Genomic DNA, 21010 nt, shown 5'->3' with positions numbered 1-21010 from the left:
AATAACAACTAGAAAAAAGGACTTGAAGTGCCCAGTCAGAATCCACCAAAATACTGAAAAAAGCCTCAACAACCCATTCCTCATTTCGTACTTCCAGATTTCAAAAAGTACATAATTTTACTATATTTTGGGCTGCAAAACCAGAACAAATGCTGTATGTAGAGAATTTAGTGTGCACTGTTTTGATTGATTGAATAGTGTGTAAAATGATTATATATTTTATGGACTGCAGGATTATCCCAAACCTGATCACATGCTTGCAATCATGCTTAAATGTCAGATTTTGTTGCAGCTATGTGGCAAAACTCTTGACGGGTTTGGAAGGCAGCAACAGAAAGGTAACAGAATAGTTTGGTGTGGCAACAGAGGATGAAGATGCAGTTTTTTCTTCTGAAAACTGGGTCTGTTCCTTGCTGTGCAGGGAAACCAAAGGAAAAGATCTGCACACACTTGCCCTGAGCACACAGATGCAGTCATTATCACCATAAGCAGCACACTAGTTTAGCAGCGCAGCAGTTTTTATCTGCTCTACCAGGAACATAGTAAACCATTGGAGTCAAGCTTTAGCTTGCACTGGTTTTCTCCGACACTAAAATCTGCAGCCCTGCATGGGTTGTTGGTAGTTATTTTTGGTTGGTTGGTTGGTTGTGGTTTTTTTGTTTGGTTGGTTGTTTTTTTTTTTTTTTTTTAATTTGGGGTCATTAGTTTATTTTTTGAGGAAGTGTTTGGTGAGAGAACAACTTTTAAATGAAGGCATCTCTTCACATCAGATATGCCCTAATCAGCCTGGTCAGTTCCCTGAGTTGGCGTGCAGTGAGCTCTTCGCTGCGGAGTTCTCCGTTTGAGTGAGAATTGCTGAAGCTGCAGGTTGCCTGTCAGTAGACTCTGTTCCATAAATTGAAGGTGAGAAGGCAGTAGGAAGGCGATGCCCAGCCCTGTGATACCTTCTGTCTGACACAGCCCTCATAGTGTCAGTTTCTTCACATAATCTCTGTCAAGTCTGAATGCAGTGAACAGTTGATTTCCTTGCTTTTGAGTGCTTCTGTTTTATAAGCTGCAAGATAGAGAAGGACCTTGGTAAACGCTGTCAACTTATGAAAACAACTCTGCTTTCTCATCTAAAAATGTTATTCAAGCTTATTCATTTTGGCAAGCTTTGAAGTAGTGCGGGCACTGTTTCCCTTTTGTGAGATGTGGCTGGAGGCAGGAGATGCCGCAAGGCTGCGAGGCAGCCAGTGCTGGCAGTGATCCTGCCAGCGGGGCAGAAGAGGATTGCAGCCAGCTGTCCTGGCCCCAGGTGCTTCTCCAGTGGCAAGCCAGGCCGTCAGCCTCCTAACCATCCTCTCCTCTAGAACAGAGGTTTTCTACGGCTGGTTCTGCCAGTGAATTAGATGGTCAGAAAGTTCAAGAGTTAAATTTATAGCTCCATTTCTCCTCTCCCTTCCTAAACTGACTTTACAGCACCTAGATCATCCCCTCCCACCCTTCATCCCAGCACCATCACATGTGCAAAGCTCTGCCCTGAGTATTATGCAACAAACCCAGATCAACAGAAAAGTGATTCAAGGAAACAAGTATAGATACACCAGTACACATAAGCACCTGTTCACATGTTATTCCCAATATAGTATCAGTATTTACTAGATTAAAGCATAATCCTGATAGTACATCCTGTACGAATCTTTTCTGGATAAATAATTTCAGCAATGTAAGCTTGACCACTCAAGACTGAAACACAGAGTATATGAAAGAGAGAGAATAATAAGGAAAGGATTATGAAGCGAGTATTCCGTATTTTATTTAATCACAAAGCATTGATGAGTGGTAGGGAGAGAAACTGACTGTTTCAACCCTTCTAGATCAAAGTATCTTTTTTTCCTTTCCTAGTATGCCTTTGCATTTATTTGTGTGTTTCCTGCATAGACTTTGTGAGCTATGTTTGCTCTATTTCTCCTTGCACAGACCTAGTCTACCAAACCAAATATCTTTGCAGAAAATTTTTTCTGCACTAGAAATTTCAGTCTCATCTTTCAAGAGCAAATCCATTGAGAACAGGGCAGTGAGACTGATGCAAAATGGTGTAACTGAGAAGGAAAACAGACTGGGCATCATTTTAAAAGCTGAAAATCAGTAATTAGCCATCATGAATAGTACTCATTAAAATTTCAGGCAGAAAAATTACAGAAAGATTGCTAGACTAACAGATTGATTAAACTTAAAGCCCAAACTCTCTCTCCTGGTCATAAAGATCACTTACTGTGACCAATTTTGAACTCTGGAAAGAAAAATTAAATTAATTGGCCTCTTCATTAGCATCGAAGGTGCTTGAAAAGTAAGAAATCCAGGTCTAATTGAGCCATGAATTATTATTTTGGCTGCTTTCTAAGTGCCAGACATTATCAAAATGTCAGTCTCACTAAACCAATTAAACACATGACATGTGAATTTGCTAGCACAATGAAGTTAGGGACCATGAGTGTTATGGCATCCCGTTTAATTATGATGAAGCCTTAATTGCCTGAATTTTACCTGCAGCTTTTTTTTATTGGCTTCTGCTTGTCTTGGGGCAAAAAGTGAAGGGGGCTCTCAGTGAGCAGCAATGAGTTTGTTTTCTCTCAGCATGGCTCTCCAAGCTGTACTTGGTGACTGTGGCTCAAAAAAAAAGAATGACTGATTTCTTTCTGGGATTTTCAGTGGTGGTCATCCAGCTCGGGCATTTTCCATTACCTAACCAATCTTCTGCCTGTCTGGTAGAAAGACTGTACTATTCTGTTTGAAGATGTGGAAATTCAGATCTTGAGCCCATGGATATTCCTTAATCTTGGGTAACTAATCTGAGCCATCAAGGACTTTTAAGAGACTTTAGTACTTTTACATCAGCTCCCTGAGGTACACAGGGACAAAATTTATTTAAAGTGAGATCTTCCTGATTGTTGCTCAGGAACTTAATAGCAGTGGCAGGGAAAGAAAGTCATCCTTTGGAGAAGCACTCAGCTGCTTGAAACGTAAATTCCACATCTGCCTCCAGGAAAGGCAGCAAGGTCTCCAGAAATCAGTCATTTCTCCTGGCCATGCCTCACTGTTGCCAGGGTTCTGTGGAAACTGGCATGGGGCAGGGGCACTGCTAATGGTCACATTCCTAAAACCACCAGTTGCCATGAATTAGTTAAACCAGAACTGTTTGGAGTGGCCTTGAACCTAGTACTTCTTTGTTTCTCAATGTTTGGAAGATTAGTGTTTAAACACTGTGTTCTCTGAGTATAAATACTGAGAGATGGTGACTTCAGCTCCTCAGTAAAAACCTTCCTCCCATTTTCCATCCCTGATCACAGGCTTTAAAAGCTTACTTAAGTTTTGGAACAGGCCTTTGTCCTGTGCTGTTGCAGCAGCATGCAAATACAAGAAGAAAAAGCAAAGGCAGCCTTGCAGCTAGCCTGGGTGTGAGTCTCTGATAAGTATTCAGGGTTGCCCTGTTTGGGACCTTTCTCAACCTCCCTCACGCTGCTTTCCCTGTGATTTCAAATACTGGAAATGCAATGAATAATGGATAGCTTGGAATAATGATTTGTGTCTAGTTCAGTTTATTGAAACACCTGTCGACTGCCCAAACACACAGAAGGCTATTTTAGGGTGAGGTATCCACCCTGGAGAGTATACAAACAACCTACATGCTATGTGTGGATGACTTGGGATTTTAATGGAGGACTGACTGCTTTTGGATGGTGACATAATGTTCTTTCCCCCAGGAACCAAGCATGCATGTCAGTTCATCCAAGCAGTCAGAGAGCAGTGCTGTGTGGGAAAGGCATGTGAGGTCCTCGGACCCAGCTCCTGGGGTTTCCATGACAAGTATCTGTGAAAGAGTGGGACAAAGCTGGTGGCTTCACTCTCCCCAGGACCTCATGGCAACATGGGGAAAGTGAGTCCCTGGAAGTTGCAGGTATTTGTTGGAGGGGTCAAACTGTCTCAAACAGTGCTGGAGTTGATAACGTGACATACTTCAGAGCAGTCCTGATCTTCAGGCACTACTAAGAAGCAGCATCTTGGAAAAATAAATTAGTTTCCTAAAGCAGATACCAACGGACAATTGAAGGTCATGTCACATGTGCAGGGCAAGAACAAGTCTGCCTTTTTTCACCATAGCGGCATTGTAAATTGGAAATAGTAGGCAAAAAGGCAGGTAAGTCACAAATCTGTAGGCTTGGCAGACAGACAGTCACCCATTGCCTGAGTGTGGGGACTGCCTCTTCTGACACCCTGGCTGCCAGTAGAAAATGACAGTAGAAAATTTCTTCCTTTGTTCCTTCCTCCTGCTTTTCCCTTGAATGTGCAGGTTCAGTACTTTCTGCTGTGGCTTTTGCATCCAAACCTTTGCATTTGACATCCACACCAGAGCAACAGGTCTGTCTCTGAGGTATGGTGCGCCAAGGCCTTCACAGGTAACATCTTTCACAGAATCTTTTGGCCATGCTTTATGTTTCCTGAGGAACACAGCTGGCAACCCTGCATTTGCAGGCTGCTCTCACTCAGCCCCTGTTTGAACGCCTTGAATCCCAGTACAGGATTCTCTTAAACCCTCCACTTTCAACACAAGTGGTGGCTCCTTGTTCCAGGGGAGGAGTGTGATCTGAGGAGGGGAGGAGTGTGATCTAACAGTGGCCAGACCCTCCAACGTGTAAAGTTGTTGCTACTAAAGCAAGCGTGCACGGGGCTGCTATAAGTAGCAGATAAGGATGCAATGATATTCTTCCAGAAGGCTCTTCTGGGGAGGAAAACACTGTGGGTGGTTAGAGATAGTGGGACCAGGCAGCGCCGTGCTGCTCCCCAGTGCAAACACCAAAGGCAGATTGCACTGCTTGCTCCCAGTGAAGGTACACTTGACTCTCTAAGGCAGGAGAGGGACCCAGAAAGACATGATTTCAAGGAAAAAACAGATGGCAAAGTGTCTCACCCTTAGGTGAAAAACACGTATGAGACATCACCTCCAACCATTCATAAGGGAAAAGGCCTAAGCAACAAAATGAGAGAAAGAGAGGGTGTGGGTATTCAGCTGTGAACTCTTAACAATATCCTCCTTGGCTTGACAACAGTGGACTGGCTGCATCTCCATCCTGAAGGGCAAAAACATGCTCAGCAGGCATCAGTGTATGTTTGTTCATCCTTTGTTATTCCAGTGTATTTTGCTATCTCTCTCCAGCCTTTCACCTTGACTCAAGACATCACTTCTGATTCCCATATTCTTCCTGAGAGTGCTTTGTTAAACATATTGAGATTAAATACTTAAACATCAGGTATCTCTTCAAAATTGATGGTACCATGGCAATGTTTATTCCAACTTTTTAATGAGACCCTTGAAATATAAATGCTGTCCAGTGATGCTTACTGAGTGTTGCCAAGGCAACCCAGGTTTTCCACAAACTGTCTGGTTTTGTAGGACTTCAAACATACAATGCATTTAAGCTGCGTTTTTAGTTAGCTGAAGCTTGTGGGCAGATGCGTGTTTCAGCAATTGAATCAGGAAAGGATTGCCTGCTGCAGTCATAGATAGGGTGTACAAGCATTTGAAAGCCTCATCAATTCCTTTTGATGCTCTTGATCAAAATCTTGTGCAGAGCCCAATGCCTCTGCTAACAAAACTTTCCAAGTCTCCATGTCAATGTCTCCATGTCTTGACCTTCCTGCAAATTCAGACACAAAAACAATGTTAAAAAAAAAAAAACCCAATAAATTAACCAAAGTAGCCACATGTGGCCTTTAGTGACCTCTGAGAGTTACCTGTTCAATTTAGGACTTTTCTGATCAGTGTCTTGCAAGAAATCAATGGCTGATTCAATTCTGACTGCTGTGGCTCGGTGAGAGAGCAAGGATTAATGAATACCTTTCAGGCATCTGTTAACAAGTGCCTAGCTACAGACATGTTACCATATGATGTGACTACTGAACCAGAAAGGGCTTTGGTACTTTTTGTTCATGAGCTATGATCCGGGTAATTATGTTGCTGAGGGTAGTCACATTTTATTTTGATGTTGGTCTGGCAAGAAGGAATCTGACAGGCACTGGTGCAAAAGGCAGGCAGACCTATCTACATTGTAAACTTTGGACTGAGAGCAGGGAAAACAAAACCAAACTAAACTATTCACATGTCACATCATGTGCACTGGAACAAACCAACTCTGTCACTCTCCATGGGTCAAAGGTGGCTGTAGGAATAAGCAGATATCCAGGGCAGAGGAAGTTAATCCTCTGGGGTCAGGCTGGAGATAGAAAGGGGAGACAGTGACCCAGATAAAGACAGGAAGGATTTAGAGGACAACTGTTGCACGAGCTAGTGACCACAGCATTAGCTTTTCCAGCGTTCATTCACATCAGAAATAAACTGATTTGTCTGAGCTGAACATTTGCAGCCCAGGGGAACTGCCAGAGTAGTGCTAGACAAGCATCTCTGGGGGTTAGTCATCTCCAGCCTCACCTGGGATCTTAGCAGGGCTGCTTTGGTTGCTTTGCTGCAGGGAGAGCAGGGAGCTGAGAGCCTGCCAAACATGGAGGGAAGGTCGGCCCCAAGGCTGGCAGTGCCGAGTGAGACAGAAACCTTGGCACTGCACAAGAAAAGCAGTGTGATGGATTATTCATGTTTTCTCCTGGGAGGAAAGGCATCCTCACAACTAATCTGAAATCCCTCTGCAAAAACCCATGACACACAGTGAGAGAACTACCTCCAGCACTTTCCAAGCTCAAGAATTAGCTTTTACTTAGGCAAAGAAGTACTAGTCAGTGACCTCTTAGGACAGAGTAAGGCACACACACTCTCATGGTTGTCTGTGTCTTTGTAACAGACAAATACAGTCGTTCCTATGTCCAGGTATCTCAGAGATGCACATAGTTCACAGGTCATGATGAAGACAGCAGGAGTTGTGATACCTCCGTAGCTCTGGAAAAGCAAGGCAACCAGCCCACTTCAAAGGCCAAACTATTTCCTTACAGGATGCAAAGCTACATAGCTCAGTAAACCACTACACCTGCAAAGATGGAAAGCTCCTCTGTCCTTAAAAGCCTCTTGCTCTAACAGAGCATGGATTCAGGCTTTAGACTCCATAGCTCTCACCTCTTGGGCAGCCCCAGTGTGTACAATAACTCTGGCCAGGCTCCCTTGGGTCCTTCTCTAGAAGCAGCTTTGCAAGAGACCTACATCTGGACAAATGCTTTCCCAGCGTAACATAATCTTTGCTGCTCCTGCGAACCTGGAACTTCTGGCAAACTCAGGTCCTTGTATGGAAAACTTTCTGTTGCATCCTGTGATAGGGCGGATCCATCAGGCTGTATGTGTAGGTCAGTGCTGAACACAGACATAACATATACTGTGTTTTGCTGTCCATAAAGCCAAACATCCTTCGAAAGTTCATCAGCCTGAAGGCAAGGATGAGAATAGACTCTGAATAGCCATGAAAACAGCTTGAAGTGACATTTTTTCCCCCAAGCTGAGAGAGATATAGGCAGCCCAAAGCCCTGGTTAGACTTTGTGCTCTTGCTGACTGCTGTTATCAAAAGGCAAGACAAGGAAGAACATGCAGGGCATAGTTACACTGTACATAAACCTGTGAGAACTCTAATAGACAAATTTTCCTTTGACTGCAAAACAAACCTGGGAAGCGGGACAAAATGGTGAGCACAGTAGCCCTGTGAAAAGGAGGCAAAGCATACCAAAGGTAACAAATTTATCGCCACCTGAAACATGGCTCATGAACTGCTTGGAGTCAAAGCTGATTACCAAAGTCATTAGCATCTGACTTTGATCAAAGAGCTCACAGAGGAGAGCAGGTAAGTGCAACAGATTATATTGTGAAATGTAGAAATCAGTCCTAGGTGTCCTCCTTTGCAGTCTGTCAAGTGTACACTTACTATATCAGGTAAAAGGGAGTTTCCTTGTAAATCCAGAGCCACACATGAAAAGCTCACACAGGAGACATCACCACACACAGGAAACCCATCAGCTTCCCAGATCTACATTGCACTTCAATGCATCCCCCTGTGGCTCTCAGGTAGCCAACAGAAAGAGGAAGGTCTGCTCCTCTCCTTCCCTATAGGGTAGAATGTAAATGGGGAAGGAATTGCCTAAATGTTGCAGACCATCTTTTTGGTCATGGTGTTCAGGCTTCTTTAGCAGTAGGCAGAAAGTCTTCACAAGGAGGATATGTGCAGCTTACAAGTATAAAGCAATTATTGATTGGCTAGAAACACAAAATATTACTCGTCTTTAATGAGCAACTCGGATGACCATGATGCTCACTATCCATAGAAGACACCTGAGGAGTCATTGGTGTCTAGGACAGTGTCAGATGGGGAAGAGCTTGCTTTTGAGGGTCCCTGGGACACAGCCTTTGTGTTACTGGGTTGCTTTCATTTCCCAGGTTGCTTGGCACAGATAGCTCTGGTAACCCTATCCATTACCCACTGTGGGTTTTTTCATTTTAGGATTTTATACCTTTACAAGTTGGTGTTTCCCCTTTGAATCCTTCAGCAACCAAAAAGTGTGTCTCAACAAGCTTAGTCTTGTGTGTGATTTTTTTTCCCTATTTTTCTGTGGATTTTCTTACAATTGCATCAGCAATTGCAACCAAGGGGACAAAGGGAGTTACAGATGGACAGAGCCTCTGGAAGTGGGTTGTGGTTTGCACATATTTGCTGCCACAATTTGTGGAACAGCAGAGAGGTGAAAGGGAAGTGTATGAACAAGGATAACATCTTATCAAATCCCAGCTGATTTTTGTGTGGCATCTCCCATCATCAGAAGCAGTTCAGGCATGTCTCAAGGGGACTCAAGAGGAGTAGAAGATGAGGTAGTGTGATGGACAGTTTTGCATGGAGGGCTGTGGCAAAGGCCTGCTTCATGACTGCAGTTTGGTTTTCCTGGGGACAGGAGCCTGGCTGCAGAGTATAACTCTACCTACAGGTCTCAAACAATTAGGACTCCTCCAGACCAGTAATGTCCCCTTTCTAGGTTGGTGTGTTTCTGCAGCTCAGACAACTCAAGTGAGAGTAGAAAGGAGATCACGTCACAGGCAACATTAGCAGTACCAGTGGTCCAGTATTGTGCATGCTGGGGAATCAGTAATGAGGTGGCTTTTCCAGGCAGTCTGCTTTGTGCATTAACCTGGGAGTCTGCAATTCCTTCATGGGACACACAAGAAGTAAACCCAAAGGCCCCACAGAAGAAAACACACACCTAGTGATGCAACATAGGGTGAGATGATGCAGTTTGCTTTTAAGCAGCTCATATATTTCCTGGCACTTCTGAGGTAGTTTCTTTGCATATGTTTTGTGAGGGTAGCTCTGGAAGGGAGGAAGGGGGGAAAGAGAGCATAAATGTAGCTTGAGGTGAGCAGACTGGTGTTTTTCCAAAGCGAATAAGGCAATTTTGGCCTTGCCACCTTGTTAGCCAACAAATACTGCAAAAAAACCCCAGTGTAATTTAGAATCAGAATGAACCAAAAAACCCATGCTACTTCAGGACTGTGGATTACCTTGTGGTTTTAGTGACAAAGCTTTTTGGATGTTGAGTGTCAATGGAGACTAGAAGTGGCATGGACTCAAGTGGAGCAGGAGAGGTGGTGATGAGAGAGACATTTGGCATGGAGGACAATGATAAACACGTGCTAACTCATTTTATGCATTAAGGACACAACTGGTGAGGGCCTGCACACCCAGGGAACAGTGTAGGGTTTAAGTGCCTGCCAGAGCAGTCTGCAATTGCAACATCTCCCACACCAAACACTACAGAAAACTATATACGCTTCTTAGGGCACACACAGTGACACATGAATAAGTAGCTCAGTCACCTGGAGGAACTGAGCACTGGCACCATGTATTTATCCTCATGAGCCTGGGAAGTAACTTGATCAGGAGAGAGCCTGAGACTGGACCCATAGGTAGGCAGTGGAGGTTCTCCTCAGAAATTTGGTAGGCCAACAGATGATCTTGTGTCGTGGTAAAGCTCCCTGTCTGGCTGTTCTTACAGCATACTTGCCATGAATGTTTGCATCCAGTTGGTGCCTCTACATTCCCACACTTCTGTGTTGTACCCTGAAGTTTGATCACTGCAGTCCAGCAATGATGGACTGCAGCTCATCAGGTTTGCTGCAGAGTTTCACAGCAGCTTTATCTGATACTAAACCATATCTCTGTCCTTTAGAGACTTCCTTATCTTCCTTGTAATGTAGCTAATCTGTGGTCTCTGCAGGAGTTCTGTTTCTCCTTGGCTAGGGAAGTGTGGGAAGAAAAAAATCAAAAATTTTATCTTTAATTAAAGAAGAGTAGTATACCAGGGGTCTAAATCATAGTTTATTTCAACTTATGAATAGGAATGGGGGTCATGTCAATGCATCATAGGGTGGCAATCCAGGAGAAAACAGGTTGAAGGTATTTCCACTTTTCCTTGGACAAGTGAGTCACCTGGGCCAGGTCATAGCTCTGCCTTCCCATATGTGCCCAAGGAAGCTGAGCTGAATCAGAGAGGGAAACTGTTGCTCTCTGGTAAGCCTCTTGGTTGAGACTGTGGTTTTCTTGGGGAGTGGCTCAAGTGGTCAGGCCTGCCCTCAGCTACAGCATCAAACCCAAGCTTCAGTACACCCTGGAAGCAGGAGTGCTCTCTGGAGAGGGAAGGGTTGAACACATGTTATGCTCTGACACCTCCCCATGAAGTGGGGCACACAGTGAGGCACACATGGAGTGGGGCACACAGGCAGACAGCTGGGCACACAGTGAGCCAGACCCACTGAGTACCCCAGCCTCAGATCCTGGGAAGTGCTGGGCATGCCTGTGGTGGTATTTGGAGCTGCGTCAGGCAGGGGTGTGGATCTGGGTATCTGCACCACCGTAACTCTGCAGCCCTGCTTTTCCATCCCACCTGTGGCAGTAGCACCACAGGGTCCTGTACTGGCAGGCTAAGTGCAGCAAGCTGGGCACCCTGTGGCCCCCAAAGCACTTGGGGACCATCTGGGAGAGGCTTTGTGAGTCAGAGCTGCTTCTCTGTGGCCTCTGCATGCAGGTGTCTACGTGCATGAACCTACAGACTCCCACTCTGTGCAGGCATCTCATGAGCTCCCTCTCAGGCAGGATTTCTGTCCTTTTGCCGCGTGCTAACTTCTGCCAAAGGCCAGCCTTTCCTTCCCTTTCAGCCTGAGCTAAGCTACATAACAACACTCCAAAGGAACAGCATTTCCAGCACCATTTCACCATTGCTTTGCAATGGCAGCAAATGCAATATAAAATCTCTCCAACTACTGATGTATCATACTGGAAGCAAGAAGGAAAAACTTGTGCTTTTGGTAAGCAGTCCGATTGTCCCCACAAAAATAAGAGCAATTTTTTATTATTTTCACTTCTGTTGTGATTGGTAGTGATAAATGCAGGAGATCTGTCAGTTGAAAAGATAGAAAAAATCCATTGTTGTCTGGGCCATATAATGCTGTTCGGTGGTTTTGCACTGAGCTCACAATCTACTCTGTAAAGTTTGTGTTTATTTACAGCAAGAGTTGGGGTTTTCTAAAAGAAACAGAAACTCTTCCACCTGTAATCAAATTGTCTCACAATTTTTCTTCCCTTTCTCCCCTGACCTCCCCTTCCCTCTCCTCTCACTTTCTTCTCCTCTCCTTTTCTTTCCCATTTTATTCAAAGGATGAGAAGAATCAGGTGTTGATCACAAATGCTTGGCTGCAGATGGTGAGTAACCTGTGTTAATAAAGAAAAATATTTTCTAATAGCAAAGTACTGAATGTTATTTTTTAGCTGAAAAACAAAGTTTCTGCCTTTTAACTTGTGTATAATGTGAAACAAGCAGGAACTTTGAATTCTTTGAAATTTCTAGTGTTCCTTTTAGCATTGAAAATTAAATGCAGGAGACTACATTAATCCTTCGGGCAGACCTGTTGACCTTTGGAGGGTGAAACCAAAGCCGGTGGATGCAGGGATCTAGTAACAAAGAGCCCAAAGTTAGGGTCCCACTGTAGCTGAAGGAGGGGTTATTCAAGGAGCTCAAGTCCCACTACATGGCCAGTGATGGGGACTTGTGAAGGAGCCAGACATCCAGCTGTTCTTTTGAAAGCAGACATGGAAGTACTATTTTGATGTGTAGTCTTCTAGACAGTGGATTATTTTTGTGTATGTTTTGTGTATGTTAATTTATATATGGATGCAACTTTGAGGATTACAGAAGGGTGGAACCTGACCTTAAACTTTTCAATTAGTAAAAGCTAGTACAGATACTCTAAGAAATAATTTAGCAGTTACCTAATACCTTGTGCATAATGGGTGAATGTATTAATAACAGACTGAGCTCATAAAAGAAATTTCTTCTGGGGCTACGATTCTCTTGGAACAGGTAATTCTGGAGAAGTGGTTGTTCACATAGAGACTGCTCGGGATGGATGGTGGGGTGGCCAGGGTCTGCAAACAGCTCCAGACACATCAGGGAGAATGTTGCCTTCCCTTATGCTTTAGAAACTTCAGCCTTAAATGTTCCTTCTCCCTCTTCTGCAGCCTGCTGAGGAGTGAACTGCCCTGGTCATGCAGGATAAGCAAAACTGGTCTTCACTAAGGACTTTGGCGGGGGGGAGTTTCCCATGAGGCCTGCTGCTGGCCATGTATGGCGAGAGATACGGTCTTTTCTTACGGCGTGTAGGCTGATCTTCTTCGTGGCTTGTGCTCAGTAAAGATGCAGCTCTGGAAGGAAAAGCCTGTGGGAAACTTGAATGATTGAACTAATTCTGCTTTAGCTTTAGCAGCCAAACACTATCTCATGTTAATAAGTACAAATGAACAGGCTATTTCTTCCTCAGCTACCTGCTAGGATTTTCAGCAGAAATTAGTTGTTTTCTGTTGCAAAAACTAACCCAGAGCAACCTATAGGACTGCAGGACTGCTGGAACAGAGCCTGTGGGTCCTGTCCCTTGCAGACGTATTCTTCAGCTACTACTGATAATGCTTTCCCTTGCAGCCCTCTCACAGAACTTTGCCATAAGTCACAAGGTCACAGTAGCTGTGCCTACAACTTTCTTGAATTAACTGTTTGTGTTGGGGTGGAGGAAAGGGGATCAGAAACAGCCCCTTGGGATATAACATTCAGTTGCCTACCTCTCATAGCAAGGTGGTTATTAAACCAATCACCTAACCTTTGTAAAAGATTAAATTATTTCCACCAAAGAGCAAGTCTCACACCATGGTCCATGACATACAAACCACCTCAGCTCAGAATCAGAATGCCTCATGGAGGTGCCTACTGCCAGTGTTTCTGCCAGCCCACCAGAACAGATTTGGGATGCCTGGCTTCAGGCCACAAGATGAAGAGGTTAGACACTAAATTAACATACAGCACATGGCATTCACTTGTCACACTGTGGATTCCTCAGTATATATGGCAACCTTTCTTAATAATTAAAGCCGATCATTAGACTATTATCACACTACTGCTATTGCTACTGGCAAAATCCATTCTGTTCCTGTAATATGTCAGACAAATTAGAAGAATTTTACCAGCTCATATAATCTGATGTATGTATTTACCAACAGTACTGGGTTGATGTTTACTTGTCTTGGGATCAGTATGCATACCCAGGAGTGCAGAACTTGCGATTTCCAGCCGACCAGATTTGGGTACCAGACATTCTTCTGTATAACAGGTAAGCGAGATGCGCGACAGCTGGTGTGAGCCTACAGCTAGGGCATTAGATGCTGGAAATCAGCCATGCTTCACTGATATTCTGGGACTTTTGCCATCTGAGGATTTGGTTTACTCTTGAATCAATAACAATAACAGCAAACAAGCACCAGCTAATAGATTTTTTTCTAATGGCCAATCTAAGTCTTCCTTGCTGTAGTTCTGAAGAGGTCTTCTTTACCTTTTCCCAGAGAACACAGAGAGAAAACAATCCACACTCTCCTTATAATTACCCTGGCTCTCGTGGAAAATTATTATCATGTCTCTGCCGTAGTGTTCCTGTCTTGATAAACAAATTAATTTTCTTCTCACTTTTCTCATCACTCACAGTTTATAATTCTCTCCATCATTCCTTTTCTCCTCTGAATGCTGTAATCTGTTTTTCCTCTTCTAGAGCTGAATCCAGCTCTCTAGACAGCACTTCTGCAGTGTTGAATGAAGACTCTCTAGACAGATATTTCCTTAATACTTTCCAGGAGGAGGGGGATTTGGTTTTGCTCTAACATCTTAGTTTTGGACTTATTTTTTGATCTATCACAAACCCCAGATGTTGTACTTCAGCATTGGTGTCTGACTAGAATTTCACTGATCTCTGTTTCTCTGACAGTTTTAAGAGTAATACATTCTAATCATCCAGACTGAATATGCCAGTTTGGGAAATCGGTTTCCCCAGTTCACCAAGATCCATTTTCCATTCCAAGCCCTCAATACAACCTATCTGAATGAAGCTTGGAGTCACCTGTATTGTTTAAGTGTTCCTTACTTCAGCTTTACTCCTCACAGTCCCTTTATTCTTTTTCAGTCACTAAAAAGGAGGCATATAGACTGGTCCATATTACTGTAGTTTATTTATAAGAACATGATGTGGCAAAAGCTTTCTGAAGTTCAGATCTATCACCTGCCTCCTCTTACTCGGTGGTCAGTAAGAAAATTAGATTCATTTGATGCGGTTAGCCCTCAACAAATCTGAGCCAGCTTTTTAAACTCATTATCTTTGAAGTTAGGCTGATGTGTCTATAATTTCACCTTTAAATAAAAAAATCAGAATTCTCTTTGATCTTCCCTAATTCACCGAGCCTTTCCTTGTTTGGCACAAGCTCTCACAGGTAATTGTTAATGCTTCAGAGGGTATTTTGGCCAGTCTCTTCAGTTCTCAAGAGTAAATTTCATAACCTTTGCCAAGCGGAGTCTGTGTTATCTACACTTCTTTAACCTGTTCCTCACCTATTCTGCTGTGGACTTCTGCCACTGTGTGAGAATTAATTGTGGCGAGCCACAGTTTGTGGAGAGTGAAGCACAGAGGGTGCATGATACTGCAGCTCTCTGCATCCTGTTGTTTCCTTTCCTGCTACAGCAAGTAATGGATCTATCTTGTCCTTTGTCTTTTGCTTGTTTCTTTGCATTTCTAAAAACATTTCTTGCTGCCTTTTATGTCTTTTGACAGCTATCACTCATTCTGCACTTGGCCTTTTCAGTTTTATCCTCTTTGTTTTGTGCTGGGGACAATACTGAGGACTGAAGACTCAGACATGAATAAAGAACAAGTCACAGGAGGAATGGAGGATCTGAATTTTCCACATCTGGTTGTGAGACGCAGTGTGTAAGATGGTGTTGTCATGCAACACAGACCTGCACATAGCCATGACAGGCAAAGCTCTGCAGCATCAGCCAGGGGTACCCTCTGCAGTCACTCTCTTCCCAAGCGACCTTCTGGAGTAAGCCCCCAGGCCTGGTCCCTTGAAGAATTGTCCTTTGCTGTCTCATAACTCCCTTATTTTTTTCAGAATTGCTCAAATCCTAAAGAAACTGTCTTTTCTTGATCCCTTTCATCTGTTTTCTGCTCTTAGAGTCTCAATGAATCTCCACCTACAAGCCCCCAATCTAAAACAACTTCTCCCCACTTCCTTCCTGCATTGCTTGAAGCAAACCTTGGCTCTTCTGCATCCCAAGAGACCATGGAATCATTGCCTCAGGCCACCGATACTCTTACAACAGATATCTGGGATCTGACAGCAGCCACAGGAAAGCCTCATCATCCTGACTGTCTGGTCTTTGGATACAGTTACTGTGATACTTTTGCTCCTTTCACTTCTGTCTTTTCTCCTAGACATATAACAGGTAGGACTGTCACTTCTTTGAAGACATTGCAGCGTGCAACCAGCATGCGTGGGTGCAGGCCAACGTTGTCTATGAGAAGCCAATACTGATCGAGGGTCAAATCTTCACCCGGGTGTAGGACCTTAATTCAGAAATTCTATGCATTAAATTCAGCCAGAAAGTTACTTTATGTTGACAGTTACTACATCTTAACTGAAACATCAGCTTGCTTTTTCTTTGTTTTGTTTTGTTTGTACTGTGTTATAGTGCAGATGAAAGATTTGATGCGACATTTCACACAAATGTGCTGGTGAATTACTCTGGATCCTGCCAATATATTCCTCCAGGTAGGGCACAGAGAGTATCTTTTTGCTTTAAGTCAATGTGTAGCTTTGAAAAATTACAAACAGCTTTCCTTCATTAATGAAACCAAGGTGTTTAGAAGGAGCCTGTGGAAATTTTGCAAGCTATGTAATTATGGGACAGACCCACTGAAATAATATAAGTCCATTACTAGTGGTGCATTTTCACTTTAGAAATCGATAAATTACTTTCCTGAGTGGTTTTGTTAGAACATTCAGAGACCCAGCTGTGGTGTAGTGTAAAGCAAGGTGGTGTGTACCCTCACATCATGTTTAATGTGCAATGCAGTTAGCTCTTTCTTGACAGTGGAGAGCCATGTGACCACAGGACACACCAAGAGCAGCACTCCCTCTGCGGTGAAGTTCTCCCTGCCTGGCTGAGACTACTACTCCAGGTGAAAAGACAAACAGACTAGTCTCAACCAGACAGACCCAAGTCTCATCTTGCTTTCCATCTGTAATGCCAATTCATGCTCTGTAGGGCCCAACAACCAGGACCTACCAGCAAATACACAGGTTATCCCCACAGTTGCTCACTGTGGTGGAACAAAAATGCCCAAAATTTGTGTCATAGCTGCTAGCAGACTGACCCCAAGTATGTCTATATGGCCCATCAGGGAACAGATGGATCTTCCTGATGGCTGGTCCTCTGTTGATGCCTAGCTTTGAGACCCCTTAAAGCATGCCTGTGGTTTCACTCAGACAAACCTGTGAGTGAGGTTGCTCTCTGGGGAGCAATATGAGACAGGAATAAAATTTGTGTGTACAAGGCAAAAACTTCTCTATCCCTTCAGGTAGGGAGGTGATGCAGGGGGTGCCTATATGGGCAGATCTGGTGTCCTGCTCATCTCGTGGTAAGCTATGAACTCCATGGTGAAGAACTGATAACTCAAGTACCCAAAGGAAGAGTAAAGAGAGAAAAAGTAATAACAGAAATCTGTTGTGTAAAGCACAGAAAATTCTTTGTTACCAGGATTTAACTATGGGCAAACTACTATGCAAAATTTTAGAAGGAAAAAGTTGTTAATTAGCCAACTCACTGGCAACAAGGGATCACAGAAGCAGCTGGATTAATCAAGACACTGGAAAACAAGGAAGAGTGGAAAAGATGTTTACAAACCTTCATTAAAGTTTTATTTCCCATGACACTGAGAGCAGGCTGTACTCCTGCTCTCCATTAGAGAAAAAAGGTAGGAGAAGGCAGGATAAAGGACAAGAAGAGGACAGCTGTCTGCTGTTAAGGAAAGGAGCATAGCCAGGATTTAGGGGAAACTGGAAGAAAAGCCTCCATGTAGCCCATCCAAAAATGGCCAATGATGGTGGGAGTCAGACCTCCCAGAACATAAAGGGGCAAATGAAAGGGAATCCAGCCACCCCGGAGCTGCAGTGGTTGTGCGGGGACATGGTCTTGCACACATGGTTATGCCACGATGCCCTCAGCCTTCGCAGCAGCAGGCAAAGACAGTATTCAAGAATCTCTGTTTTGAGAATTTTATCATAAAAAGACATGGCTTAGGAACTTGCTGCAAAACACCAAACTCCGCTCACGTGGCTCAGAGCTGGGATTCACATTAGCTGGTGTTTTAGGGAGCACACAGGAACAATTACTGCAAACAGGTAGGCTAAGTGCAGCATTGAAGATAGTATTCCAAGGAAGCAGAAGCTGCCTGTCTTTCACACAGTGCCTCTAGACTGGCCAGCATGCAGTGAGCTGGTAAGGTGAAGGCTGCAAAGCTGCAGGCCCATTGGGGTGAGGGTTTGCAGGGAGGATGTCTGTGTTTTGCCACCAGCTGCCAGTGATGCAGGCTGCTCATATTATCTTCCACGCTCTCCAAGCCCTCCATGCAGCCAGGCATGGAAAAAAAAAGGAAAAAAGATTAGTTTTCAATGATATAAAAGTGTTAATTTCCTAAACTGCTTAAAATGTCACACAGAATAATGATGGTGGACTAGACACAACCAGGGTAAAATTCAAGGCCCAGATTAACAAACAGAAGATAAAGGTCAACACTGAGCATGGTTTAGCATAGCAATGTATTTTCAAGGGACTGTGGATCTAATGCAGGGCCTGACATTAGACCCACAGTCTAACAGGAACTCCTGTTAAAGAGCTTGTCACAATACTTTGAGGGGCAGTACATGGACATCTATGTACCCTATATTCCTGTCAGGTCCTGCAGCACTGCCTGTGATCTGCTGGGGCCAGCCAGCACTTGGAGACAGGCTGGGCTGCTCCTGGGTGAGGAGAGTGTACTGGGTAGCCTACCTTAAGGATGCAATGAAAGAGAGAGGGACCTTCACTGGTGCCCCAGGAAGGGAGGTTATTCCACTCATGGCAGCGTCTTCCATCTGCACTACTTCTTTGGTTACTCCATGACTATATCACACAGGCTTCTGGAGAAGAATATTGCTTACAGTCAATCGACCAGCTAAGGGTAGAGGTGAATTGCACCCTGCACACATATGATTCTGACTGATTTCTGTCCACAGGCATTTTGAAGAGCACATGTTACATTGATGTCCGCTGGTTCCCATTTGATGTGCAGAAGTGTGATTTGAAGTTTGGCTCCTGGACTCACAGTGGCTGGTTGATTGACCTGCAGATGCTTGAGGCTGATATTTCCAACTACATTTCAAATGGAGAATGGGATTTAGTGGGTAAATCAGCTGGCCTAAAAAAAATTCAGTAGTGTAATTTTCAAAGGCAAACCCCAAACATATAAAATTGGTTAATCCTGCTGGAAAATGAAATACAGATATTAAAAGTTTCTATGTAAAAGGCAGCAACAAAGAAACCCCACAGTTCTGGGACAACCTTTCAGCTGCATTCATTGAACTGTGTCTGAAAACAGTATGTCCTGCAGCAATTGCCTGCAACTGAGTACATAAATGAAATCCACTGCTCCTGATGCATATGAGCAGTTTGTCAGTACTAAATTTGGATGCGTCTCATGTAGGTGCACAGAACACTACTGTCACATCTGTTCTAACACGTCAGCCAAAAATTGATTGGTGTAAAAACCAGTATTTCATCAAAACTGGAATAAGCTTTTATCAGTTTGGGGTTTTTTTTCTCTCTTACCCAGAAAACCATCAAAGTGTCTACCAGTTCATAACTGCAAATAACTGCAGTTCAGTATGTCTGTCTTTCCTTCTGTGCTTTGGAAGATACCTGTACTTTTAAAAGAGATGCTAAGAACTAGATATTTGGAGTGAGCTCCTACTGAGATATTTTGAACTCATTTATGTAGCTGTAAGTCAGAAGCAATGCTATTGAAATTGATAGAGCTTAGACCACCCTAAGGACAGCTTGCAGAAGGGACATTTCATGTTCTAGTTGGAATATGAAGACAAGGAAATAACTGTCACTGACCAACTGCATGCAGTAATTTTACCATTCAGGGGATCTGAGAAATAATACAATAAGAAACATAATCGACATTCAGTTTCATGAGAAGCTGAAGGACTTTGCAGGGAAGTCCTCCTAAAGTCCACTCATTTCAGAGCATACCTGTCTTTCTAGTTCTCCTTTATAGTGGTTATTTCTGATAAAAACAGATATTGCGTATCTAATTAAGAGGCTGGCCTGTGGTTTATCTGCCTTCAACCATGACCAGGGGTGGGCAAAACAGTCCCTTATCTAGATCATACAGCAAAAGCGTTGTTACACCTCAGGCAAGCCATGACCATATCCTTTATGTGGACTTTGCGACACTCCTGCCAAAACTTACACAGTCACATCTTCTGTCATGTGCACAGAAACAGAGAAGAGGTTGAGTAATGGTGAAACTGGTGGAATGGTGGAAATGGAGGAATAGTGGAAAAGGTGCTGAGTTCTTCCAGCTCCCCTGACATTTTCTGTGCTGCTGCAATCCTTTTCCTGCAACATCTGTCTGCTGCAGCTGAGTCAACATGGCCAACACATGTACAGTGTGTCCAATACAGCAGTACAGCTGTATTGGACAACTGTGTCTCTTAACCTTCAGATATGACAGACGTTAAGATTAACTTGATACCCTCTTGAAAATTAAGCCATATCCTGTTGGATTTTTCTGACAAAAGAAAGCAAACATGTATGAGAATGATAGAAAAATAAAAACCAGTGGCAGTTGTCACACAGAAAATCTGTGGCATGGGCTAGTGAACATATCAGATGTTTGTGACCATTCCCTGGGTGCAGGGCATGTGAGTGCATGCGAGTTAATCTTTGGCCACTGCTCGCAAATATTTCCTTGTTGAGGTTGGGATGCTCAGAACTTTTCTGATCTGGCTTACATGATCTTTCTGAGCTGGGCCAGGTTGTAATGACTCTGACTCTCCCACGATCCAAGGGGAAATGGCTAGCAACCTGCTGCACCACTTAGACACGTCTATTGGGCGGGATGGGATCCAGCAAAGGGTACTGAGGGAGCTGGTGGAAGTGTTCACCAAGCCACTTTCCATCATTTGCCAGAAGCCCTGGCTAACCATGGAGGTCCTTGTTGACTGGAAGGTAGCCAGTGTGACACCCATCTAAAAGAAGAGCCAGAACGAGGATCTGGGGAACTACAGACCTGTCATACTGACTTTGGTGCCAGGGAAGGTTATGGAGCAGATCATCATGAGTGTCTTCGTGCAGCATGTGCAGGATAACCAGGCAATCAGGCCAGTCAGCATGGGTTTATGAAAGGCAGGTCCTGCTTGATGAACCTGATCTCCTTCAGTGACATTGTGAACATTGTGTGGATGTAGCCTACCTGGAATTTAGTAAAGTCTTTGACAGTGTTTCCATAGTATACTCCTGGAGAAACTGGCTGCCCATGACTTGGATGGATGTACTCTTTGCTGGGTAAAAAACTGGCCG

At 43.8% G+C, this 21010-nt stretch overlaps 1 protein-coding gene across 1 annotated transcript in view; it reads left to right on the top strand.

The window, feature by feature from the left end:
* The window catches only part of LOC104509118 (neuronal acetylcholine receptor subunit alpha-7-like), a gene marked incomplete at both ends in the record, with an annotated part of 31259 nt that overhangs the window by 4642 nt on the left and 5607 nt on the right, over positions 1-21010 (top strand). The window contains 4 exons of the mRNA XM_010150952.1: positions 11671-11715; positions 13561-13670; positions 16073-16152; positions 18658-18825. Coding sequence (XP_010149254.1) covers positions 11671-11715; positions 13561-13670; positions 16073-16152; positions 18658-18825 — 403 coding nt within the window. The remainder of the gene's footprint in view (positions 1-11670; positions 11716-13560; positions 13671-16072; positions 16153-18657; positions 18826-21010) is intronic.

The sequence above is a fragment of the Eurypyga helias genome, unplaced genomic scaffold (genome assembly GCF_000690775.1).
Source record: "Eurypyga helias isolate BGI_N326 unplaced genomic scaffold, ASM69077v1 scaffold7554, whole genome shotgun sequence".
Taxonomy (NCBI): domain Eukaryota; kingdom Metazoa; phylum Chordata; class Aves; order Eurypygiformes; family Eurypygidae; genus Eurypyga; species Eurypyga helias.
This window is presented reverse-complemented; position numbering and strand designations above follow the sequence as displayed.